We start from the raw sequence: 22,379 nt of genomic DNA, 5'->3' as shown, positions 1-22,379 counted from the left end.
AATTTGGAGTTTTAGGTCCTTAAGTTTCTTGTGTTAGATATGAAATTAAAGTCGAAAATTTGGAACTAAATCTATTTGGGCTACTAAGTTTTGGTTTGAAATCAGAAGGTCATGGTTCCGGTATTATCGACGACAATGGAGAGCGAGGGATGGAGGGAGAACAGAAAGAAATGGAAAGAAGGGTGTAATTATAATTTTCCTGTCGAATATGGAAGATATATGAATGTGGAGAAGGGTGGCAGTGAAGATATCTAATTTCATGGTTATGAGGTGTTCGACGATGCGACGAAATGGGATAATTTGTAGAGGAGAGAAAGAGATGAAATGGAAAAGATGGTTAAGGGGTGTAATTGTAATTTTATGTGGTTTATTTTTCTAATAAAAATATGACACATGTCATGATTTTATTGGTGCGTGACATTGCACTTGTTTGGAAAAACAAAAAAGGTGGTGTGTTTTAGGGACACACCGTAAAGGTTGAGTGTATAAGGTAATTTTTGTCCGCAAAAAATGTGTAACAAGGATTTGATCTATAGTTCAAGGGGTAACTTATGTATTTTGTATAAATAAAATAATTTTTTAAAAAAGTTATGCAATGTATGCTATTAGCTGATAAAAAAGAATCCTAACATAAATAATTTTAGCATTACTAATTTGAGAATCATTAATACATCCTATTTAATACTATTCTTATACATACTACCAAAATGAGTCTTCTAGTTTGAATACGGCTTATGCCGGGATAAGTTATGCTGGGATAAGTTATGTCGTGATTAGTTATGCTCGGATTAGTTATCCTGGTATTGTTTTTTATCCACTGTTTGATATGTTGTATTAAAAATGACAATTGCATAATTTCTAAGAAGAAGGTATAAGTTATCCCGACACTAATTACCCCATCCTCTACAAGGTATAAGTTATCTCGATACTAATTATAATCCCGAGATAACTTATACCATATTTTCTAACCAAATAAAGTATTAATATGGTATTAAATTTTTATACCAATACTATACCTTCCTGTACCAAAGGACGTGTATAAGTACTATACTAGTATTTTATCAAAGTTCTTTACTTCTTCATAAGTAGTACTAGTAAGTATTTTATTAGGTCTGACATTAATATAGGGGAACCGAGAGACAATTAATAAGTAAAAAGATGCAGCGTAAACATCAGATCAAGAAATCAATTCCATAAAACAGGCATGTGGTTTCATCTGTACACTCTTTCTCTTGCCAACTCCCTCTCTCTGACTTCTTCTTCCTTTTCTCTCTCTCTTTTTTCCTCTGTCTGCGGCAGCTTTCTTCCATTTGCTCTTTCTAGATTTTGTTTTCCAACTGTTACCGAAAAATCCATGAGTTTCCCCACAATCTCCGCAACCCCATTTCACTTTACATTTCTCTTGTTCCATTTCCATGAAAACATACCCATATGACAAAATTTCTACTTTACATTTTCAAGATTTCACATTTTTAATATTCTCCCAGATCTTGAATTTTCCTGTTTTCCTTTAAAATGTCATAAAGATTCAATCTTTTACACCATTTTCAGCAGTTCCAATGGAACACAAGCATATGCTCATACTTATTATAGTACCAAGTTCAGTAACTGCTATAATTATTCTGTTGGTCATGATCTATTGTTGTAGAAGAAAAGGAGGAGAAACTGTTTCAAGAGATATAGAAGCTAGTTTTGAGGTAAAAGAAAGAGATGGGGTTGAAAAAGATTTGTTGATAAAGTTTAAAGATGGTGAAGATCTCACTGTATATGATATATTGGATGCTCCTGGAGAAGTTATTGGGAAATCAAGTTATGGAACTTTGTACAGAGCTACTTTGCTGAGTATTGACAGGCTTACATTATTGAGATTCTTAAGACCAGCTTGCACTGTGACAATGAAAGAAGTTGTGCCTGTAATGGAACTTTTGGGGTCCTTAAGGCATCAAAATTTGGTGCCATTGTGTGCATTTTATGCAGGGCCAAGAGGAGAGAAATTGATGGTTCATCCTTTTTATCGGCATGGCACCTTAGCCCAATTGATTAGAGGTAAAAATTATTTGGCCTTTATCTTCAACTGAATCCAGTATTTTCAATGCAAAACATAAATGTAGATGTGAAAAATACTAAAAAATATTAACAAAATTTGAATTTTGAACTCATAATCTTAAAAGTATGATGATTTCATGCTAAAAATTTTTAGAGTATAAAACCATTAAGCTGCCTCTGATGTGGTGTGTGTTTAACAAAATTTCAAGATTATGCTTCTTTTTTTTTTTAAATCTTGGAAATAGAATAAGAAAGGAAAAAAATAATGGTCATTGTAAGGATTGTAACATCTGGCAGGAGATGCTTGATTTTCACAGGTTGATAAAACGTTTTAATTTATTTTTTTATTCTTGGGTTTTATTGGTTAGTACAAATTTTTCACAGCCAAAAATGGGGGATCTTGATTTTGCATTTGGTGCCTTGCAAATAGTGTATGTCAATCATTTTCTCACAACTGGAATGGGTAATAAACTTTTTCTTCTGATTTTAAGGCCCTTCCATTATTAGATCCCTATATGCTGTTCAAAATTTGAGGTTATTTAATTGTTGCCCTTTTTTCTTCACTTTTGATGGTAAATATACTTGCTTTTTGGTGACATCTCAAAAAAGCTGTTTCTGAATATGGAGAACATAAGCTCTTTAATTTAACAGTGAAATGGAACTTTGACTTTTTCTTTTTTCATTTACTCCTCACTTTTTCATTTTTTTTGTTTGAATATTTTGGCGGTGATTTCATCTTTCTCCATAATTGTGTCCTTTGGACAGGCTTTGTGTGTTGGAAAAAGTTTGCTAAATGGTAGTACTTTCTGGATTTTAGGTGGAATTTGTTTTCTTCTGCATATTTAAAAGCTACACACGTGCAATGTATAGTAATTTCAACATGTCTTGTTTAATACTATCTCAGTTAGTTTTCTTGTCATTTTTCCTAAGAACCTAATAGTAGGTATTTTGTCAAAATTATAATTTCATTAATTTCCTATCGTGTTAAGAGAATGGTAGCCTTGGAGCAACAGTAAAGTTATTACCGTATGATATATACGTCACGAGTTCGAGCCATGAAAGCAACAACTAATGCTTGCATTAGGTTAGGCTATATACATCACACCCCTTAGGGTGCGGGCTTTCACCGGACCCTGCGTGAACGCGGGTACCGGGCTGCCTTTTTTTTTGCCTATCATGTTTAGTTCGACCACTCTCAAGCATACAAAATGTATTAGGTTTCAATGGATTATTTCGTCGAATATGCATCTGTTTTACTGAGCAGAAAATTATGCATCTACTTGTAACAGATGGGAATGGTGAGGCTCATAAATGGCACATCATATGTAGGATCTCCATTGGCATTGCTCAAGGACTAGACTATCTTCACACAGATTTGGAAATTCCCATAATCCATGGAAACCTCAAGTCGAGTAACATACTTTTGGATCGTCACTTCAGACCATATGTGTCCGATTTTGGCTTGCATCTTGTCTTGAATCCAACTGCAGGCCAAGAAATGCTTGAAGCATCAGCAGCTCAAGGGTACAAAGCCCCTGAATTGATCAAGATGAAAGAAGTTAGCGAAGAAACTGATATTTACAGCCTTGGGATTATCTTGTTAGAGTTACTTACAGGGAAAGAACCATTCTACAGGAAAGCAAATCTTGATAAGGATATTTATTTGCCTAATGCCGTTCAGAGTGCAATTCTTGATCATAGAGTTATGGACTTTTATCATCCGAAGATTCTACTTAGCCAAAATGATGAACAAAGGACAGTTAGTGAAGATCATATATATGAATTCCTTCAGCTTGCAATGGCTTGTTGTTCTCCTTCACCTGCTCTTAGGCCTACTATAAAACAGGTCGTTAGCAAGCTTGAAGAAATTGGAAGGTGAAAAGAACAATCGTTTCTGCGAGGCAGGACCTGTTTTATAGAATTGACTTGATCCAATTGATCGATATGGCGCTGATATAACAGACTGACTTGTGAGAAAATTGCTTTCTGGGAATATATCTTAATTCCCTATGTACAATCATAGCAAGAAAATTTAGTGAAGCTTATATCAATTGGCAAGAATTATGAAGATGGTGTAGAGTTATTCGGAAAATGGTCATAACTTTTAACCTCAAGAATCAGAGACAAGTTTCTGGATCCTGAAGATTAGCTTCCAGTATCATCCTCAAGATTCACTGTTGTCATTTAACAAGGGGATTAAGGTACTACATTGTGATATGACCAAGATATTTGTAAAATGTAGTTGAAACTTTAGAGAGTGACGTTTTAGTCTCAATTTCAGAGAAATCTGGTGACAGTTGAAGCTCCAAAGGATCCACAAGACATGTTCACCACCAACCGGGTACATGTACCACGATGTTTTGACAAAATGTTGTGATTTTTTTGCTTAAACATAAGAAAAGACAGTGTTTCAGCTACAAGACAAAGAAGAGCCATTTCCCATCATTGAAATTATTGAACGCCAGTTTTGTCATTGTTCGGAAAGTCTAACACCATAAAGATTTACAAGCTTACTGTATAGATTTGTTTACTGTATTCTCCTTTCTCTTACGTCTGCATTATATCAAGCTGTTCCCTCTCCTCTCTGCACGTGTACGTACAAATGAATTTTTTTAGTCCATTCTAAAAAGAATAATTAATTTCTAAAATTAAATACAATTTAACTTCAAATTTATTTTACTGTTAGTGTGATGATATATAACCACATAAATTTTTATATTTTGTTTTAAATTTTTAACGGTTTTTCTTTTTTTCTTTTTTAAACTTTGTATCCTGTCAAATATGATCGCATAAATTGAAACAGATAACTTGTTTTCATCTGCATAGTCGTTGATGGCAGAGAACACTATTGTCATAAAAATTTAAAAAGATAAGGACATCTCATGTAAAGGTTAGGTGGAGCTTGTTTGGTGGTTTGTGATGGAGAAACATTTTGATTGAATTGGTGAGTGTATAATACCAATTCCAAATCTCAAGTTTCTTATAATGCTGTTTGTCTTCATATTAAAATGAGTCATTCATTAAGCACTTTGCACGCAGTCTTGCCTTTTGTGATCCTTTATCTCACCCAACACGCCCAATGGAAAGTGCATGCTTAATGCCCAAAGGAAAGAATAAAGGGAATTAAACTTTCTCCTTTATTATACTATGGAATTATTATACTATGGAATTATATGGTTCCACTTCTAAAATACTTAAATTATTATAATAGAGAAGAACTGTATATTAATTACTTCTTGAAGAAGGATTTTACTATATAATGGCAAAAAAGCACACTCAATGTAAACCCCACCATTCACCTGGCCATATTGCTGTTTTTCATGAACTTGTCTATATATTTATTATTTTATTCATTAATATATATTTATTATTTTATTCATTAATATATGAAAAGCTTAGATAAATTGTGCATGGTAATCTACTTACTTTAAAGATAGTGGTGATCTGGTTTTCCGAAAAAGGGCCACTAATGAAGTGAAGAAATATATATATTATCCAATGTTTTTTTTTTTTTTTTTGGTAAGAGGGAAACCCGGAGCCGCTACAATCTCTGTCACAGCCTCTGCCTTTCGGGTGAGCACTCTGTGGTGAGCACTTTGTGCGCACTGGGTAAACCCCCCCTGTGTAATAGCCTGCAAACCAAACAAGGGATGTAAACCACACTAGGCAAGCCCTGTGCGACAGGCTCAACCCAAAAGGTATTGAGGGGGGATTCGATCCCAGGTCATCCATATGGATGTCCACTCTTCAAACCAACTGGGCAACCCCGAAGAAAATGAATACAGGTTTTTGTTAGATAAAGAACGAAAGGACAAAAATTGAGATCGAAAAGAGAATTTTGTTACAAAGAATTACAAGAAAATACGCGTGACTTCACACCATAACAAACAATGACCCATATTTTTAAGTTTTACCCGATCTAACCCATATTGTACATATTTTGGAAGCACTAGCAAATTCAAAATCTGTGTTCTTACAACCATTGCTTCTAAAAATTATGGAGTTAAATCTATGTTCTCACAACCATTGATTTCACTCTCTCTTCTTCTCACATCTTATACATATGCTTCAAGGGGTCGTGTATTTTCTGCCCCCTGTGTCACCCTCACCCTGGTTGCAATGTAAGAAAATTGAAGAATAGAAGTCCACCATTGAAGGCCATTCAAAGCCTTGCTATCGAAAATATGATTTTTTGAGTTTTTAGTTGTTTGGATTGGGTGTTATTCCAATTGATTGAAAATATCAAAAGGAGTTCAAAATTTGAATTTGAAGTGATTTGGAGTAGATTTGAGCAAGATTTGAGTTAAATTTAGAAAAGGCGCAACGAAGAAGACGAAGTCAGTTTTTTGTATAATTATGGATAATCTTGTATAATATTATATATGAGTGTATAAACACATCTTATACACCTTTATATAAACGTTTGTAGACGAACTTCTTTCACGATTTTCAGTTACAATTCTTGTTCAAAACCAGTCCAAATCTCCATTAAATGACTTCAAATTTTATATACAACCACCTTATACTATTTCTAACAAGTCAAAATAACACCCACTCAAAATTTCTCACAAAATCAAATTCGGAATTTAAACTCACATATTTAAGCTTGTTAAAAATTTAATTTTCACCACCCAAATGAATTTGGTTTGTTGAACTAATATTTGAGTCACAGTTACTGATTCCAAAATTAACTTAAAAGTTTGAGCAATCTTTTTTAAAAATTAAATATAATTTCGAGTTGGTTGTAAATTAAAATGTGGGCTATAAAATTAAAAAGTAGGGAGCCCAATTGTTCTTATGTGAAATTTTTAGGTAACATAAACTCGAATTAGTCGGGGCTAATATGTAGGTATCGAGCATTAGGTGAGAAATCAAAAATCAAAATAAATAATCTTCCTACTGCTCATTTTGGCACATATCATATTCTTCCTATTGCCTCTTCAAGTATGTTACTAAACATGATAAAATGATATAACAGCATTTTGCATTTGTCTTTTAAATATAAAAAAGAAACGAGATTATAAGATATGAATTTATCTTATAAGTCCCACTTGTTATGCAGAATATGGAAACCTAAAGACTTGAAAAAAGCACTTAGTATGCAATATATGATATCCTAAAAACTTCAAATGCACTTTTCTTTTTCCCATAGTTAAAAAAGGTACAAGAATGTAAAGTTATGACTGTCTTTTGAGTTCCACTTGGTATGCCAAATATGAGAAACCTAAAAACATGAATAGTGTGCAAAATATGATAACATAAAAATTTTCAAATATTTTTTTCTTATTTCCAATAGGAAAGGAACAAGAATGATAGGATGGTTCAAATGCAGTGGCAGGTGCAGCTCCTGGTCAACGGGTTCATCCAAACCTAATATTTTTGATGCGGATTATAGATATATGCATGAAAACCTACCAAATTTCAACAAATATTAAATTTGAATCCATAATTTTAAAAGTAAAATGAATTTAATTTTAACAACCTTAAAGACCGAACTCATCAAGTTTAAATCCCCGATATGCCTAAGCTGAAATGAGAATTTTATGAATTCTGAAGTTTAATCCAAAAATTGCCAACTTCACAAGGAGATGCAAACACTATGTTTAATATTAAGGAGGTCTTAACATGACCATTGCAACTTCACTGATGCATACACAAGTTCAAGACTGATGCATGTTATAACATACTTGTCATATGCAACTTATTTCCTTCTCCTTGCACTACTCTTTTCTTTCCTTCTCACATATTTCTATCACTCTAACATGACTATACTCTTGGACTGTTTACTCAATCTCACACTTATCACTTACTAAGAAACATCGAAATCTAATGGCTGATTGATTGTGTAAAGCCATTAAGGCACATATATTTGATAAGCTATGTTAAACTAGACTATAAATCTAAAAAAGATCTATCTAAACAATCTAAATATTTCCATCCTTTCTTGATTTCCAGTCCAGAATTGCAGAAAGCAGTGCATAATTTGGTAGAAGGTTCTTATGAGGTAACGGTAGGTTTGTCATAGGTGATATATCGTTATCCTTTAGCCATGTTTCTATCGCCTTCCTGTCGTATGTATACCCATCAGCTGCCACACAAGGTTCCTCCATTACATCCTGTGACAAAAGAACCAATCGCTACTTAGAAATGAAGATGAAAAACTTGATAGAACATAACAAATGAATCTTTGGTACTACGTGTGCCACATATTATCACATTGTCAAAAGTTACAGGAAGTAAAGAAGGCACACCTTGAGTAAAGGGCACAAGTAGTAGGTAGGGGGAGGAGGCCGGGTAGTGGAGGCAGAATCTCGAGCCTTATCAGCAACCACTTTCAATCTCTTCAACGCAGGGAGAATTTCGTCTTTCAAATCGGGCCTGTCTCTTCGAGAGATCTCTGTGCATTTAAGTGCTAGCGCTGCTAGTTTCTTTGTCTCTTCTAATGGCCATTCACCAGCCTTTGAATCTAGTACCTTAGTTAGACTATCCTTATCGATTGCTGTTTCAACAATGTGGGGAAGTCCCATTGCTGCTTTTGCTGTTAACAACTGCAAGAGAACCATCCCAAATGCATAAACGTCAGATTTTGGAGAGATCATTCCGGTCCTTTGGTACTCAGGGTCGATGTAGCAAAGTGTTCCCACAGGACCTGTATCTCTGTAAATGGTGGATAATGCAGCTTCTGAATTTATCATGGTTGACAGGCCAACATCGCCAATTTTACTAACAAAATTACGATCAAGCAATATGTTAGCTGGCTTTAGATCACGATGAATAATTGGATCTGGCTTGGAGTTGTGAAGAAAGGCGAGCGCAGAGGCCACTTCCCATGCAATTCGATATCTATCAAACCATGGAATTGGAGGTGTATCATGTTTCCTGAACAGCCTCTCCTCTAAGCTACCATTTTCCATGAACTCATACACTAAGCAACCACGATCAGGGCACACGCCAAGAAGGATTAACAAGTGTTGATGACGAATTTTGCTCAATATTTTCAGCTGAAAAATACAAAAGAGCAGATTCTAAGAATCCTTAAACAGTGGGGGCTAACTCAATTTAGTCATTCTCTCATTCATTAACTTGCCATACCTCTTGCTGAAACTGCTTCGTCAGGTCAGATCCCTTGGAGTGAAGAACTTTGACGGCGACTGTAGTATGACGCAAGCTGCACTTATAAACGGTTCCATATCCGCCCATACCAATTTTAAGATTTTCAGCAAATGAAGAGGTGGAAGATACGATTTCTTCCCAAGTAAATTCCTGGTACTGATGTGCCTGATCTGTCAAGGCATTTTCAAGCTTGTCTTTTTCTTTTGCCTCACGTAAGGCTAATAGTTCTGCTTCTTTTCTTTGTGCAGCCTCTCTTTCAGCACAGTCCTTCACATAATCAGCTTCTCTTTTTGCAGCTTCGTACTCCTCATTCTCTTTTCGTACCAAATCTTTTGCTTCTTCCTCCTTTAAACTAATTTCCCGGAGTTTAATTTCTTCCTCCAACCGGCGGTTTTGAAGCTCATTCATCTGTTTGTGGGCAGGTTTATAATCACAGTACAATATGAATAAGATATAAGTGGATGAACATTTAAAAGTCATTGTTTCCTAAACGTACCTTCCTAGAAGCATCAAGCACTTCAGTTTGTGCAACTGCATACATTCCTTGAGTATGTCTTAGTTCAGTTCTTAGCTTCTCTAGCTCAAAATTGATATCCGCCTGCAGTAAAGAGGGATCACCATTAATTTTGGTGGCAGTCTTCTACGTTCTTGCCACTATTTACCAAACGTTTATCAATCTAATTATGCAGAGGAAGTGAGTTGACCAGCTCTGAGCATAAACATGTAACTGTTTAATCAATGCCAATGAGTAATGAATATAACAAACTGCGGCAGAACGTACCTCATTTCTCAATGATAAATCTGTTGGAGCCCCTGAGGTGGAAGCTTGATCATCTGCCGTTGAATAAAACTCTGTTACTAAGCTCCTAAAACTAGAAGTAAGGTTATTCCTTTCACTAAGAAATGATCTCTGGGGACAATAACTGACATCGTCCTCGCTGTCTCCAAAATCAAGAGAATAGTTCTTATGGTGAACGGTTTCATTTGAGATTGCTCTTCTATTAGGAAAGTTCTGATTAATATTTGAAAGAGCTTGAAATCTTTGCATTGGCAGTGAAGGAGAACGGAATTGACTGTACGAAGAACTTGAGTCCAGGTCTGACTTTTCTGAAATGCAGAACACAGACAAATTGTTCAGTTCAGTACTTGGCTCTCTAGAAAATGGAATTCCTTGTTAGAAAATAACTAACAAAAACAATAAATCAACAGACAAGGCGTAACAGTTAATATTTAAAAAAGATGGACTTTGAATCTGGAAAACCAATTTGAGGCCCGCTATGAAGGCGCTATCTTCATAGTAGACTTCCATTGCTACCTTGAAGCGAATAGCAAAGTCTAAGATACATTGAACTACTCAAGAATCTTCTTATGTGAGCTCAAATATAAGATACAAGATTTTTAAATATCTCAAGTACTTTTGAAGGAAGAAATGGAACATCCAGACACTGACAGTACTAACCAATATCTTCCCCATCTAATTCCTGGTGCTCCAGAAGCAAAAGGGACAAGAAATGGAGCTAATGAACTAGATAAGAATTAATTTATACCTGTTAGTAAACTGGAAGAAAGGCCTGTTGAACTGCTGATTGAGAAGTTTGTGTTACTATCTTCAGTCCAACTGCTTGCATTTATCTCTGAATTAGAAGGACGTATAGATAACAACTTTCCTCTTGAAACAGCATAGATTGTACAAAAGCTTGGAATACTGTCTGAGATTCTTGAGGATAAGCTTTGTCCCCTACACATCAGATAAAGAGTTTAAACTTACTGCAGGAAATGGCATTGATGCTAGAAAGTACCCTCTCCCAAGGAGCCAAGCCAGTGAAGAGGTGAAGGAAAAAAACCTCGAGGAAGTAGAGATTTCCAAAAATTGATTAAGAACTTCACCTATATCAATTTTAATCCACTAAACTATTTACTGAACAAGAGAAAAAAGCATCCCCTCATCCCCATAGTTGTCAAAGTTTGTGTTTACATCCCATTTATAACCGTCTCATTTCCCTTCAAAAAGCCACGTAAAACGACCAAAGCACCATTCCTCCTGAGTATAGGAAAACCTATGCCTTAAATTACTTGTAACTTCTTGTTGCTTCTTCAATCTAGCTTGGGGCATGAACAACTGAAGCTTCTTTTTTACTTTCATACTAATGCGTCTAGTATAATTATATGAATAACTTTATGATATCTTACTTTACCTGGTTATAGTTGAATCTGGATAATATGGACTTCTCGCAATGTTCTTTTATTCTTACGTGGTCCTAATTAACTATTTCAATTGTATAGAATTTTTTCCACATGCGAAGAAGGCTACTTGGGGCATTTTGCATGAGATTTGCATAAAAGTGAAACAACTATATATGATTTAAGGCAGGAGATAAAATGCCAGGTTTATTTCAGAGATGATATCTCACAGTTCATTGGAAGAGAATTCATGTTAATGCCCCTTATTTCATAATCGATGTTTCTGTTGATATTACAAGTCAAGGAGCACAAGGATCTTATGAAACTGTCACGTATGTGTAACAAATAAAGTTTTTCATCCATATTTGGGTGCCATCCCTCTCTGCTGCATTTTGTCTTCTAAGATACTTTCGGATTGTTGCATTTCGTATATGTCACTACTTAGCGCTGTCACAAACATCCTACAACTATTATGACATGACTATTAAAATTCACAATTGTGATTGGCAATGAGGAATACATAATTTAAGTTAAGGCAAACATATACCTTAAAAATAACTAAAATAAAATAAAGAGATTGCCATCTGGAGTGTCATCAACGGGCAGTAGCTCATAATTAAAATTTGAAACGGCATAAATCTTGTATTACCTAGAAAAGATGCTACGAGATGAAGCACCTATGACAAGCTTGGTGATGTTAAGCTTGGAGACTTCCTCCGCTATTGCTTTCGCGATATCATCTGATTCGAGTTGTAAAACTTCTACTAGGACCTGCATGTTAAATGATCAGCGATTTAACCTTAGAAGATTTTCCACTTTTCTGATGTCTATTTACCTTTCGTTTAGTGCATAACATCTTGTAAGGATGCAGCTTTTCACTTGTTTGCCATTCGACATCCTTTCGGAAAGCAGCCACTACATCATCCCGCACTTGTGAAATAGGTATAGAGTTTCCCACTGAAGAAACGATAAATAAAAAATTCATAACCATAGCATATCATATACCGAAAAGTTTTTGTTTACAGATTTTTGAATTAATGTGACATCCTATATGAGAAAGAAGCTTTAGTTAAGTTAAGGCATTTAAAGGACTCATGTAACATACTAATTACTATATGAGAAAGAGGAAGGTGTTCTTGGAGAAGGATTGAAAGCATATGGCTCATATTGCCACCAAGTCAGAGTGCGTGTAGACAAGAAAGGTTACATGGCCGGCTCCAGCAAGAAAAGGCCTAAAGACCCCAACCATCCAAAAAGAGAAAGTACAGCCCAGGATTCAGAAGAACAAGTACAAAAGGATGCAACCGGCAATTTTGTTCCTATTCTTCCTTTTTCCTTTCGGTTAGGGTGGAGGTTTGTCTGAACTACAAAAACTGAAGTGATCTTCCTTCTCTAAACTACAGCTTCAGATATTTAAAGAACATAACACCTCAGTTGCAAGATCAACTGTCATCACGGACAAAGATTCTAAAGCACTAGACCTAAAAGAATGTGAATCAACTATCATTATTGACAAAGAATCTAAAGCACTGGACTTAAAAGAATGTTCTATACTCTGGCCTAACTACCATTCTAGGAGCTCATCAATTTCCTTAAGTATATAATCATCTTAACAAAGATTAAACATGAATTACTGGCCTATAGAAGTCCACTGCACCGATAAATTGCTAGAAAAAGGCATATGCTAACGAGTTGTCGTACACCAGAAAGCTTTGGAGATATCAATATTTGAGATAATACATTGAAGAGAAACAACTTACTTGGGGTTGGCACACCAGTTATGCACGGCCGGACATGTAACAGCTTGAAGCAAACCTTTCCTTCAGGAACAAATTTGTTCAATGCCCAGCTCACTACATATTTGCTTTTTCTCTTACCATTAATAGCTACTGCAATTGTGGAAGAGTTTAATGGATTCAAAGCACTTAGGCCTTCCACTTTAGTTACTACTCCACCTTTTTCTTCCATCACTCAACCGCTCTTATAGTCAAGGCTCTATCACACAAAGAGAAACTGTTTAGCTCATAGGTATGTTGTATACCAATTTGATAGCTAGTAAACATGAAAAATCTTAATTATGAGTACTTTTTTCACCCCAACAAATATATATTTAAGGCACAAAAAATCTGTTAACCTTTGCAATCAAGACAAACTGGCACAGATAAATTAACAAGAAAAACACATTACATCAAACAATTCCATGACTGTTAAACAAATCTTTAAATTATCTGAATATCATTTGCGGTCATCATGTTTTAACTCAATCCCCACATAAACATTTCTTGAAAATGCCTAAGAAATTTTTATAAAGAAAACCAGAAAGACCAAGAATTGAGAAACTTTGAGAGAAAAGTCAACCTACCAATTCTTGGAAACTTCAGAGGCAGAAATCCTTAAAACCCATGTGAAGAAGAATAGAGACATAAGACAAGGACAATAGGAACATAGTTTTTGTCTCTCAAAGGAACCTCCTTAAACTATGAAAATGAAGGATATTTGGTTTTAACATTAAATACTATTCTAGTAGTATAAATATAAGGTATGAAAATTTCCTAGAAGGCATGAAGATGACATAAGATGACCCACTACCCAAGCATGACTCAGACTGACTTGTTGAGATTCTGACTAAAAAACATGCCGTAAATCCATTTGCTTATATCAGATAATTACATTTTTGTAGAATGACTTTTCAGTTCAGTCAATTGTAGATTAATCCAATTATTGTTTCCAACTCTTTTATTATTGGATAGTTCCACTATAGTAAAGGAATTATTTGGCATATTCTCTTCTGTCTATTCTGCTCTTTTCTTGTCCACAATTACAAAGTAAGTAGTAGTCTTTTTGGCTTCTTTCAACCAGATTTTAGGTCAATATGATACTACTAATTTCCAAAACTAACTTTCTTACATTAAGGTCCCATTTGTCCGTCAATTTTTTCACAAAATTGTATTTGTCCATGAAATTTTACAAGTTTTTGAAAAAATTCGAAAATAAGTTTTTCAAAATTTCCTTTTTCTACTCATAAAACTGCAACATTTTTTCAGTGAAATGCATATCTAAACATAATTTCAAATTTTAAATACTAATATTTTTCAACTTAAATTCAAATACTATTTTTTTCTTCAAAAATTACAATTTTTACGTCCAAACACGCCTACTAAATGTCCACATCATTTGGTTTATTTATGAAAGGATTTAAATTAGTATTCACTGCAAAATTTACTGCATTACCAAACTAGCACTTGAAAGATGGAACGTAATAACTTAACGTGGTATTACGATCTTTTACCCCCAAATTAATTAGTTTGGTTTGGTAGTTGTTGACCTTCTCCGTCATTGCCACGAATCAATCATATGATATCCCATTTTCCCACTTCTTTCTTACGCAAACATAACAATATAACGTTGAAAATTGGTGCTTTTGGTCCCTCTTAATTTACCAAAATTATATCCTGCAGTATGTTCTTAGAATTAATTCGCTTAACTACTCACTTAAAAAATCAGAATATTAATTCGCTCTGTGTATCTTTTTGTTTTTTGAATCACTTTGTACCTGAATAACTATATAATCATTACGTTGTTACTGGGTTTTCGGGAACCCAGTAATTTTTGCTTATGTTTTTATTAAGAAATCTACTAAATATTTATAAATATCTTGTGAACTCAATTATTATTATATATTAATTTGAAATTACGGTAGAAATTCATAAACTTCAAATCCTGAATCCGGCTCTATCAACGTTATATGTTTAGGAGTAATGAGGTGCTGATGATATGCATATCTACCTATTCAATTATTGGTCAAACAAATAATTTTTTCTTTTTCCAAGAATTTTAAAACAGAGGATATTTCTGTGTTTCATCCTTGCATATTTTCTTCTCATTTTTTATTCTTTTTCTTTTTAGTGATAGGGTGAGACATAGTTTCTTGTGAAATCAGAGTGAGATAACGTAATTGTCTAGAACATATCATTGAGTAAAATATCAGTAGTTCATTCTCCTTTTAGTATGAGTAGTTCCCGCTTTTTTGTGTCATTTTAAAGTAATTATTTTCAAGATATACATATAAAAGATTCTACCGAAGCTTACGGGATCCGGTAACCCGACTACCGCACATAGGTCTGCATCTGGACTTGATTGTTCTATGGGAAGCAAAGGAACAGTGAGTCAATGCAAGCTGGAATTGATAGATGAGAGGAGGCAAAGTTGAACTTTCAAAACCCTATCATTTAAAAGCAACACTGTATCTTTTTGTATCTTCTAAAGGACGTATGACCACACAGTTCATGGTCATGACTAATGACCGGCAAGTGACCTTTTCTAATAAAGAGAAGAGTGATTAACTTAGTACTATTTCTTTTACTTCAGTTTCAGAGAGTAGTTGTTAAATTATAAAACTGTTTTTTGTTTTTCTTTTTATAACTATGTAAAGGGTAATTTGGAAATTATTGCTTATCGATCTTCACTCCCAGTCGTTATGTTTCCCTTAGTTCGGCGTTGACTTGTTTGGCACAATTTTGTTTCCTTCCTAAAGACCAAGGAGGGTGACATTTTACGTGGTTACACTAATAAATATGTGTACAAATTTATAAATGAACATCAACTAAATTGTGGTAATTAAACTAGGCACAAGAAGAGACAGTGAGCCTTGGCAACTACGTATGTTCGAAAACTCAAAATAGACAAATTAATGCTCTTATCATTTTCTTCACATTGAGAGCGACTTACACCACTGATCTCTTTAACTTGAATCGAAAGAGAAAGCCTACTTATCTATGAGCTTCTTTTGTAGATGGTGTAATTTTATGAAGCATCTAAGTATATTTTAGTAATTTGTATCGTCGATTAAGAGGGTTGATATCACTCTTAAGGTTATCGGTTCTTGCATATTTCCCACACTTTATGCCTACTCTTTCTTCTTAATGTCATGAATGAATATGTTACTAATTATTAGGAATGAGGAACTAGAAATTTTGTATGAGAAAATTCGTCAGTTGTCACTAAACCTGAATTAATAACTTGCAGATTTGCACTTTAAAAAAGGATTTTGAGCTAGATTTACATGATTTTTAATTCATATATTTCACTTACTCTAGTTTTTTAAAAAGAAATTATTAAGAGGCTTTTGCGCTTTTCTTCACTTTTCACGTACAATAACGACATCGGCAAAAGACCTTTGATAGAAACTAAGAGTCCACCAAACTGTATTCTCTATCAGTTTTCACAGAACACACACACACACAACAGTAAGTAAATGACACAACAGAGTTTTACGTGGAAAACTCCCAGCTCACGGGATTAAAAACCACGACCTACACTCGTAGGATTTCAATTCACTAACTGAGCAAACTTCAGATTACAACCTATTGTAATCTAGGAATTAACCTCTTAATCTCTCACCTACTTATAATAACTCTATTACAAAAGCTCACACTTTGACTAACTCTAGCCAAAACACAAACACAAGGTTTATGGTTTTACAAGCGATCTCCTACAGAATGCTTCTAAATAAGCCCCATGACCCCTTGGACGCGCCCCATGGCGTCCTGGCCAGCCTCCCAACGCCCGTCGCCACGGTCGGCCCCGTGGTCTCGGCAGCTCCAAGTGACAAGCGCGCATGTGCCTCTGTCGCCCCATCGATAGCCATTGCCAGCGCCCAGCCATAGGCAGATGCCAACAGCGCCGCGCGCGTAGACAATGCCGCGCGCGCAGACCCTGATGCTAAAAACAAAGTTGCTGCCAACAGACTTGTTGCTGCTTTGTAGAAGACTAAGTCCTTTTCATTGTAAATATAGAGTAGTTTTGCTGCATTTTCTTTAAGTGTGATTTTTCAGCTTTCATAGATCTAGTCATGTAACTTTGGTTTATTTTTTTTAAGCATTATTAAGGGGGACCAAGCAATCAAAACTTTCAAGCAAGCAAACAATTCTCTGTACTGGTGTCTCTCCCCCCCGACACCGTCTTGTTTTTCTGTAATAGCTTTCATTCAATGCAATCAAGTTTTCTTTCATTCTCAATTCTCTTTTCTGCTCTCTTTCAATTGCTCATGACATTGGTTTTCCCGTACGGCACTGACAATCTAGTCTAGCGTACGGAGGGGACCTCAGTTGGCGGACAACAATCGTACTGACATCGGTTGCTTAGCCTTACGTCGCCCTTCCAAGAAACTTCAGGAAGGCGCCGCGTAACAGTTGGTATCAGAGCCTAGGCTCGACATCGGACGAGGGATTACATTGCAATTACCATCATTTCTGACCATGGTGAATTATGGGGATCGCATTGCGACCCTCGAGGGAACGGTTGACGCATTACGGCCATCGTGGAAATGGTGCCCGATCTAAAGACCAGCCTAGTGCAAAGGTTGGACGACCTGGATCACAGACTCATCCAGGCCGAAGTTGACATAGAAAACATCAGTCGCGACTCTGAAGGAGACCGGCAAACAGCAGCCACAGAGGCAGCTGAGAGTTTTGGTAAATTTGAGGTCCTCCAGCAGGAGCGTGCAGAGGATTTAGCCAACAGGGAACAAGAGGCAGACAGGGTGACTGCCATGCAACAAACTATAGATAACTTGACAGGCCAGCTCAATGTTGTCAATGCTGCTTTACAAGGCCTACTTCGAGGAGGCGGAAACCAATTTGGGGGTGGTGTGAACCTCGCCCCTATGGCACAAAAGCTAAAAATTCCTGAGCCAAAGCCATACAGTGGAGCTCGGAATGCCAAAGAAGTGGAAAATTTCATTTTCGACATCGAGCAATACTTCGATGCCGTGGGAGGCCTAGAAGAAGCTAAGAAGTTAGCAACTGCTGCCATGTATCTTCAGGGTGATGCCAAACTCTGGTGGCGGGTGAAGTACGAAGCCATCAAGGCTGGTGAAGATGCCCTCAAGACATGGGCGGAACTGAAGGCAGCCATACGCCTACAGTTCTTCCCCGAAAATGTTGAGTACAATGCCAGGAGAAAGTTGCGGGAGCTCCTCCAGACCAAATCAGTGCGAGATTACGTGCGGGAATTCTCCGCGCTCATGCTGAACATTCGTGACATGGGGGATAAAGACAAACTCTTCACCTTCCTGGAAGGGTTGAAACCTTATGCCCGGATGGAGTTGCAGAGACAAAGGGTAGACACGTTGCCTAAGGCAATCCAAGCAGCAGAGTGCCTTGGGGATTACCAAGTGGAAGCCCGGAAGGATAAGCCTCAACAGCCTGTCCGAGGAGGATACAAAGGGGGCCAACCAAACACTGGTGGCCCTAGCAGAAGTGGAGGAGACCGGAGTGCACCCAAATCTAAGGCTCCCTCTTCCGGTAGTACTAGTGCTGCCTCTAACAACAATGATCGGGGGAGGAAGCCCCCCTCAGGATGTTGTTATTGCGGCGGACCACATTGGAATAATGAATGCCCACATGCACAGATGAACGCCCATCAAGCTTTTGAGGATGGGACGGATGACGACGCCGATGATGCGGACCAGACCGAGCCAGTAGGTGCATTCAATGCAATTGTTGGCTCCATTTCTGAGCCCTTAGCGGGAACCAGTGCCGGTATCCGCAAGAAGAAGGACCCCTGTCCAATTGCCAGGAAAGGAAATAAGAAACCGAATTTGAGGACTCCTCCTCATCAAGATAGGACCTTAATGTTCGTTGACATGAAGGTAAATGGCAAGCCCATTCGGGCAATGATAGACATGGGTGCCACCCACAACTACTTAGCCTCGACTCAGGTGGAGCATCTTGGACTAGTTGTAGGAAAGGGCAAAGGTCGTGTGAAGGCTATCAACTCACCACCTCAACCAGTGGGTGGAATAGCCAAAGAAGTACCAGTGAAGCTTGGCCCTTATGAAGGAAAGTTCAACCTGCGCGTAGTGATCATAGATGACTTTGAGTTAATAGTGGGGTTGGAATTCCTGAGACAGACCAATACCATGCCCGCACTGTATGCAGACATGCTACTGATGATGGGAGCAAATGGGGCCAAGCCGTGCATTATTCCATGCATCCCCATGAAGATGGCAGCCGAGAACATCTCGGCCTTGCAGTTGAAGAAGGGGGTAAAAAGACATGAACCCACGTTCCTGGCTACCCTCTGCATGGAAGATATAGAACGCTCCTCGGGTCCCATTCCTATACCCGTGAAGGAGTTGCTTCTGGAATTTGAAGATATCATTCCACAAGACATGCCAAAGCACCTTCCGCCTAGGCGAACTGTGGACCATAAGATTGAGTTGGTGTCGGGTGCGAAGCCACCTGCCCGGGCGCCGTACAGAATGTCACAACCCGAACTCTCCGAGCTTCGGAGACAATTGACAGAAATGCTAGACACAGGGATCATCGTGCCCTCCAAGTCCCCATACGGGTCCCCTGTGCTATTCCAAAAGAAACATGATGGTAGTTTACGACTCTGTGCGGATTACCGGGCTCTAAACAAAATCACCGTGAAAAACAAGTATCCTATTCCGCTAATGGCAGACTTGTTTGATAGACTGGGTGGTGCGACGGTATTCACCAGAATAGACCTGAGGACAGGTTATTGGCAAGTTCGGATTGCAGATGGTGATGAGCACAAGACGACCTGTGTGACAAGATATGGGTCGTATGACTTCCTGGTTATGCCCTTTGGCTTGACTAATGTGCCAGCCACATTTTGCACCTTGATGAACCAAGTCTTCCGAGAATACATTGATGAATTCGTCGTGGTTTATTTGGATGACATTGTGGTATATAGCCAGACACTGGAAGAACACCTGGAGCATTTGCGGAAGGTCCTAGCCCGATTGCGGGAGCACGAATTATATGCGAAGCTATCCAAGTGCTCTTTTGCTCAGAAACAAATTGACTTCCTCAGACATGTCATCGAGGAAGGGAGGATCAAGATGGATCAGCAGAAGATTCAGGCCATTACAGAATGGCCGACTCCTAAGGATATACATGCCTTGAGCTCGTTCCTTGGTCTATGCAACTTCTATCGGCGTTTTGTGAAAAGTTACTCCCTCATTGCAGTGCCGCTGACAGAACTTCTCAAGAAGGCCACCCCGTGGGATTGGGGGCCCAAGCGGGCAGAGGCCTTCGACGCATTGAAGATGGCTATGTCTAGTAGCCCAGTATTGGCCCTCCCTGACTTGGCCAAGCCATTCGAAGTGTAAACGGATGCCTCCGACTATGCACTTGGTGGAGTATTGCTACAAGAAGGGCATCCCGTAGCGTACGAGAGCCGGAAACTGAAGGATGCAGAGCGGCACTATGCCGCCCATGAGAAAGAATTATTGGCTGTCGTTCATTGCTTACGGCTTTGGAGGCATTATCTACTGGGAGCCCCATTCGTGATCAAGACAGACAACACAGCCGTTAGCCATTTCATGACCCAGCCAAAGCTGAACAGTCGACAGGCTAGGTGGCAGGAACTCCTAGCGGAATTTCACTTCAACCTAGAGTACCGAAGTGGAAAGACCAATCATGTTGCTGATGCACTCAGTCGGAGAGCTGATCTAGCATCGATATGTGTACTCGCCGCCCTAAAGGGAAGCGAAGTAACCACCACCATAAAAGACCAGATACAGGTTCTACTCATCAAGGATCCTGCTGTACAGTATTTGGTTGATTTGGTAGGACAGGGCAAGACTCGCCAGTTCTACACCGAAGACAGTTTCCTGAAGGTGAAAGGGAACCGACTTTATGTTCCTAAAGGAGGAGATCTGCGACGGGCTCTTCTTGCAGAATGCCACGATACTTTGTGGGCCGGTCATCCCGGCGAGGAACGCACCATGGCATAACTTCGCCGTGCATATTATTGGCCTCAAATGGTCGATGACGTCGCTCAGTATGTGAAGACTTGTCTAGTATGCCAGAAAGACAAGTCAGACCGCTTGACACAGGCAGGGCTCTTGGAACCACTAGCTGTCCCAAAAAGACCTTGGGAAAGCGTTTCCTTGGACTTCATCACCGGATTGCCCAAGGTCGGAGATCTCACAACTATCTTGGTTGTGGTGGATCGATTTTCCAAGTATGCTACCTTTATAGCAGCCCCACAATATATATCAGCAGAAGATACAGCTCGACTATTCTTCTCTCATGTCGTCAAATATTGGGGCTTACCTAAAGACATTGTTAGTGATCGCGACTCACGCTTCACTAGCAATTTTTGGACCCAACTCTTTAAGTGCCTCGGGTCAAAATTGAGTCATAGCTCAAGTTTTCATCCACAATCTGATGGCCAGACGGTTCAATGGCATGCTAGAGGAATATCTCCGGCACTTTGTGATCGGATCGCAGAAGAATTGGGTGAAGCTTCTGGATGCTGCTCAACTGTGTTTCAATTCACAAAAGAGCTCAAGTACCAACAAAAGTGCTTTTGAAATTATTACCGGACAACAACCGCTACTCCCACACACAGTGAACGCACCAAACATGTCAAAATCTCCTCGGGCTGCTAGCTTCTCAAAAGAATGGAAGCAAAATTTGGAGATAGTGCGGAGCTATCTTGTCAAAGCCCAAAAGCGGATGAAGGGGCATGCTAATCAGAATCGCCGCTTTGTTGAATACCAGGTGGGAGACAAAGTGATGGTTAAAATCCCAAAGCGGTACTTGTTTGCAGGGGTCCATGACCCTCGCCTATTGCAAAAATATATTGGACCCTTGTCCATTGAAAGGCGCATTGGGAAAGTTGCATACCGGGTGGATACCCCAGCTTGGTGGAAAATCTATCTTGTTTTCCATGTCAGTCTCCTGAAACCTTTTCGGGAAGATATGGAGGATCCTTCACGAAGCCAACTCACAATACCAAGTATTCGAGGCCCCAATTCAACCGGGAAAAGGCGTGCTGAAGCTATTCTTGATGATCGAGTGATTCACGCCTCAAGAAAAGATCACCAGGAGTTCTTGGTGAAATGGCAGGGATGTGATGCAGAAGAGAATACTTGGGAGAGGGGAACAAACCTCAAAGCCTACAAGAGCCTGATTGATGATTACCTTGCAAGGAAGGCGCCGAGGACGTCGCCAACTCAGGTGGGGGAGAATGTCATGGGCGGCTTTCCAACCATGCCCCAT

General features: G+C 38.2%; 2 protein-coding genes across 6 annotated transcripts; one reads left to right on the top strand and one right to left on the bottom strand.

Annotated features, from left to right (window-relative positions):
* The first annotated feature begins 1,125 nt into the window (after window positions 1–1,125).
* Window positions 1,126–4,463, top strand: LOC107795965 (putative kinase-like protein TMKL1). Of its 2 annotated transcripts, XR_001650281.2 has the most exons (3): window positions 1,158–2,046; window positions 3,336–4,247; window positions 4,328–4,463. XR_001650281.2 is itself a non-coding variant. In XM_016618675.2 (2 exons), exons 1-2 carry the CDS (start codon window positions 1,560–1,562, stop codon window positions 3,923–3,925), a joined length of 1,077 nt encoding a protein of 358 aa, XP_016474161.1. In that variant the 5' UTR covers window positions 1,126–1,559; the 3' UTR covers window positions 3,926–4,463. The 2 variants fall into 2 exon arrangements, 1 of the variants encoding a protein (XP_016474161.1); XM_016618675.2 differs by having other exon boundaries at window positions 1,126–2,046; window positions 3,336–4,463.
* Window positions 4,464–7,632: 3,169 nt separating this feature from the next.
* LOC107795966 (U-box domain-containing protein 35) lies at window positions 7,633–14,069 on the bottom strand. 4 transcript variants are annotated; one of them, XM_016618676.2, is made up of 10 exons: window positions 13,703–14,069; window positions 13,101–13,335; window positions 12,176–12,297; window positions 11,990–12,111; window positions 10,707–10,897; window positions 9,941–10,266; window positions 9,656–9,757; window positions 9,139–9,567; window positions 8,298–9,047; window positions 7,633–8,162 (listed from the first exon to the last, which is right to left on the bottom strand). In XM_016618676.2, exons 2-10 carry the CDS (start codon window positions 13,306–13,308, stop codon window positions 7,971–7,973), a joined length of 2,442 nt encoding a protein of 813 aa, XP_016474162.2. In that variant the 5' UTR covers window positions 13,309–13,335; window positions 13,703–14,069; the 3' UTR covers window positions 7,633–7,970. The 4 variants fall into 4 exon arrangements, with proteins under 4 accessions (XP_016474162.2, XP_016474163.2, XP_075108163.1 ...); XM_016618677.2 differs by having other exon boundaries at window positions 13,528–13,707; XM_075252062.1 differs by lacking the exon at window positions 13,703–14,069 and adding an exon at window positions 13,475–13,619.
* Window positions 14,070–22,379: the final 8,310 nt, after the last annotated feature.

The sequence above is a fragment of the Nicotiana tabacum genome, chromosome 4 (assembly GCF_000715075.1).
Source record: "Nicotiana tabacum cultivar K326 chromosome 4, ASM71507v2, whole genome shotgun sequence".
NCBI classification, from domain to species: Eukaryota; Viridiplantae; Streptophyta; class Magnoliopsida; order Solanales; family Solanaceae; genus Nicotiana; species Nicotiana tabacum.
This window is presented reverse-complemented; position numbering and strand designations above follow the sequence as displayed.

Coding starts and splice junctions, on each gene's coding strand:
- LOC107795965 (XM_016618675.2), top strand. CDS start 1,560: ATGGAACACAAGCATATGCTCATACTTATTATAGTACCAAGTTCAGTA. Junction 2,047..3,335: donor CTTAGCCCAATTGATTAGAG/GTAAAAATTATT, acceptor TACTTGTAACAG/ATGGGAATGGTGAGGCTCAT.
- LOC107795966 (XM_016618676.2), bottom strand. CDS start 13,308: ATGGAAGAAAAAGGTGGAGTAGTAACTAAAGTGGAAGGCCTAAGTGCT. Junction 10,267..10,706: donor TTCTTCCAGTTTACTAACAG/GTATAAATTAAT, acceptor TCTGCATTTCAG/AAAAGTCAGACCTGGACTCA. Junction 9,758..9,940: donor ATTTATCATTGAGAAATGAG/GTACGTTCTGCC, acceptor TCTTTACTGCAG/GCGGATATCAATTTTGAGCT.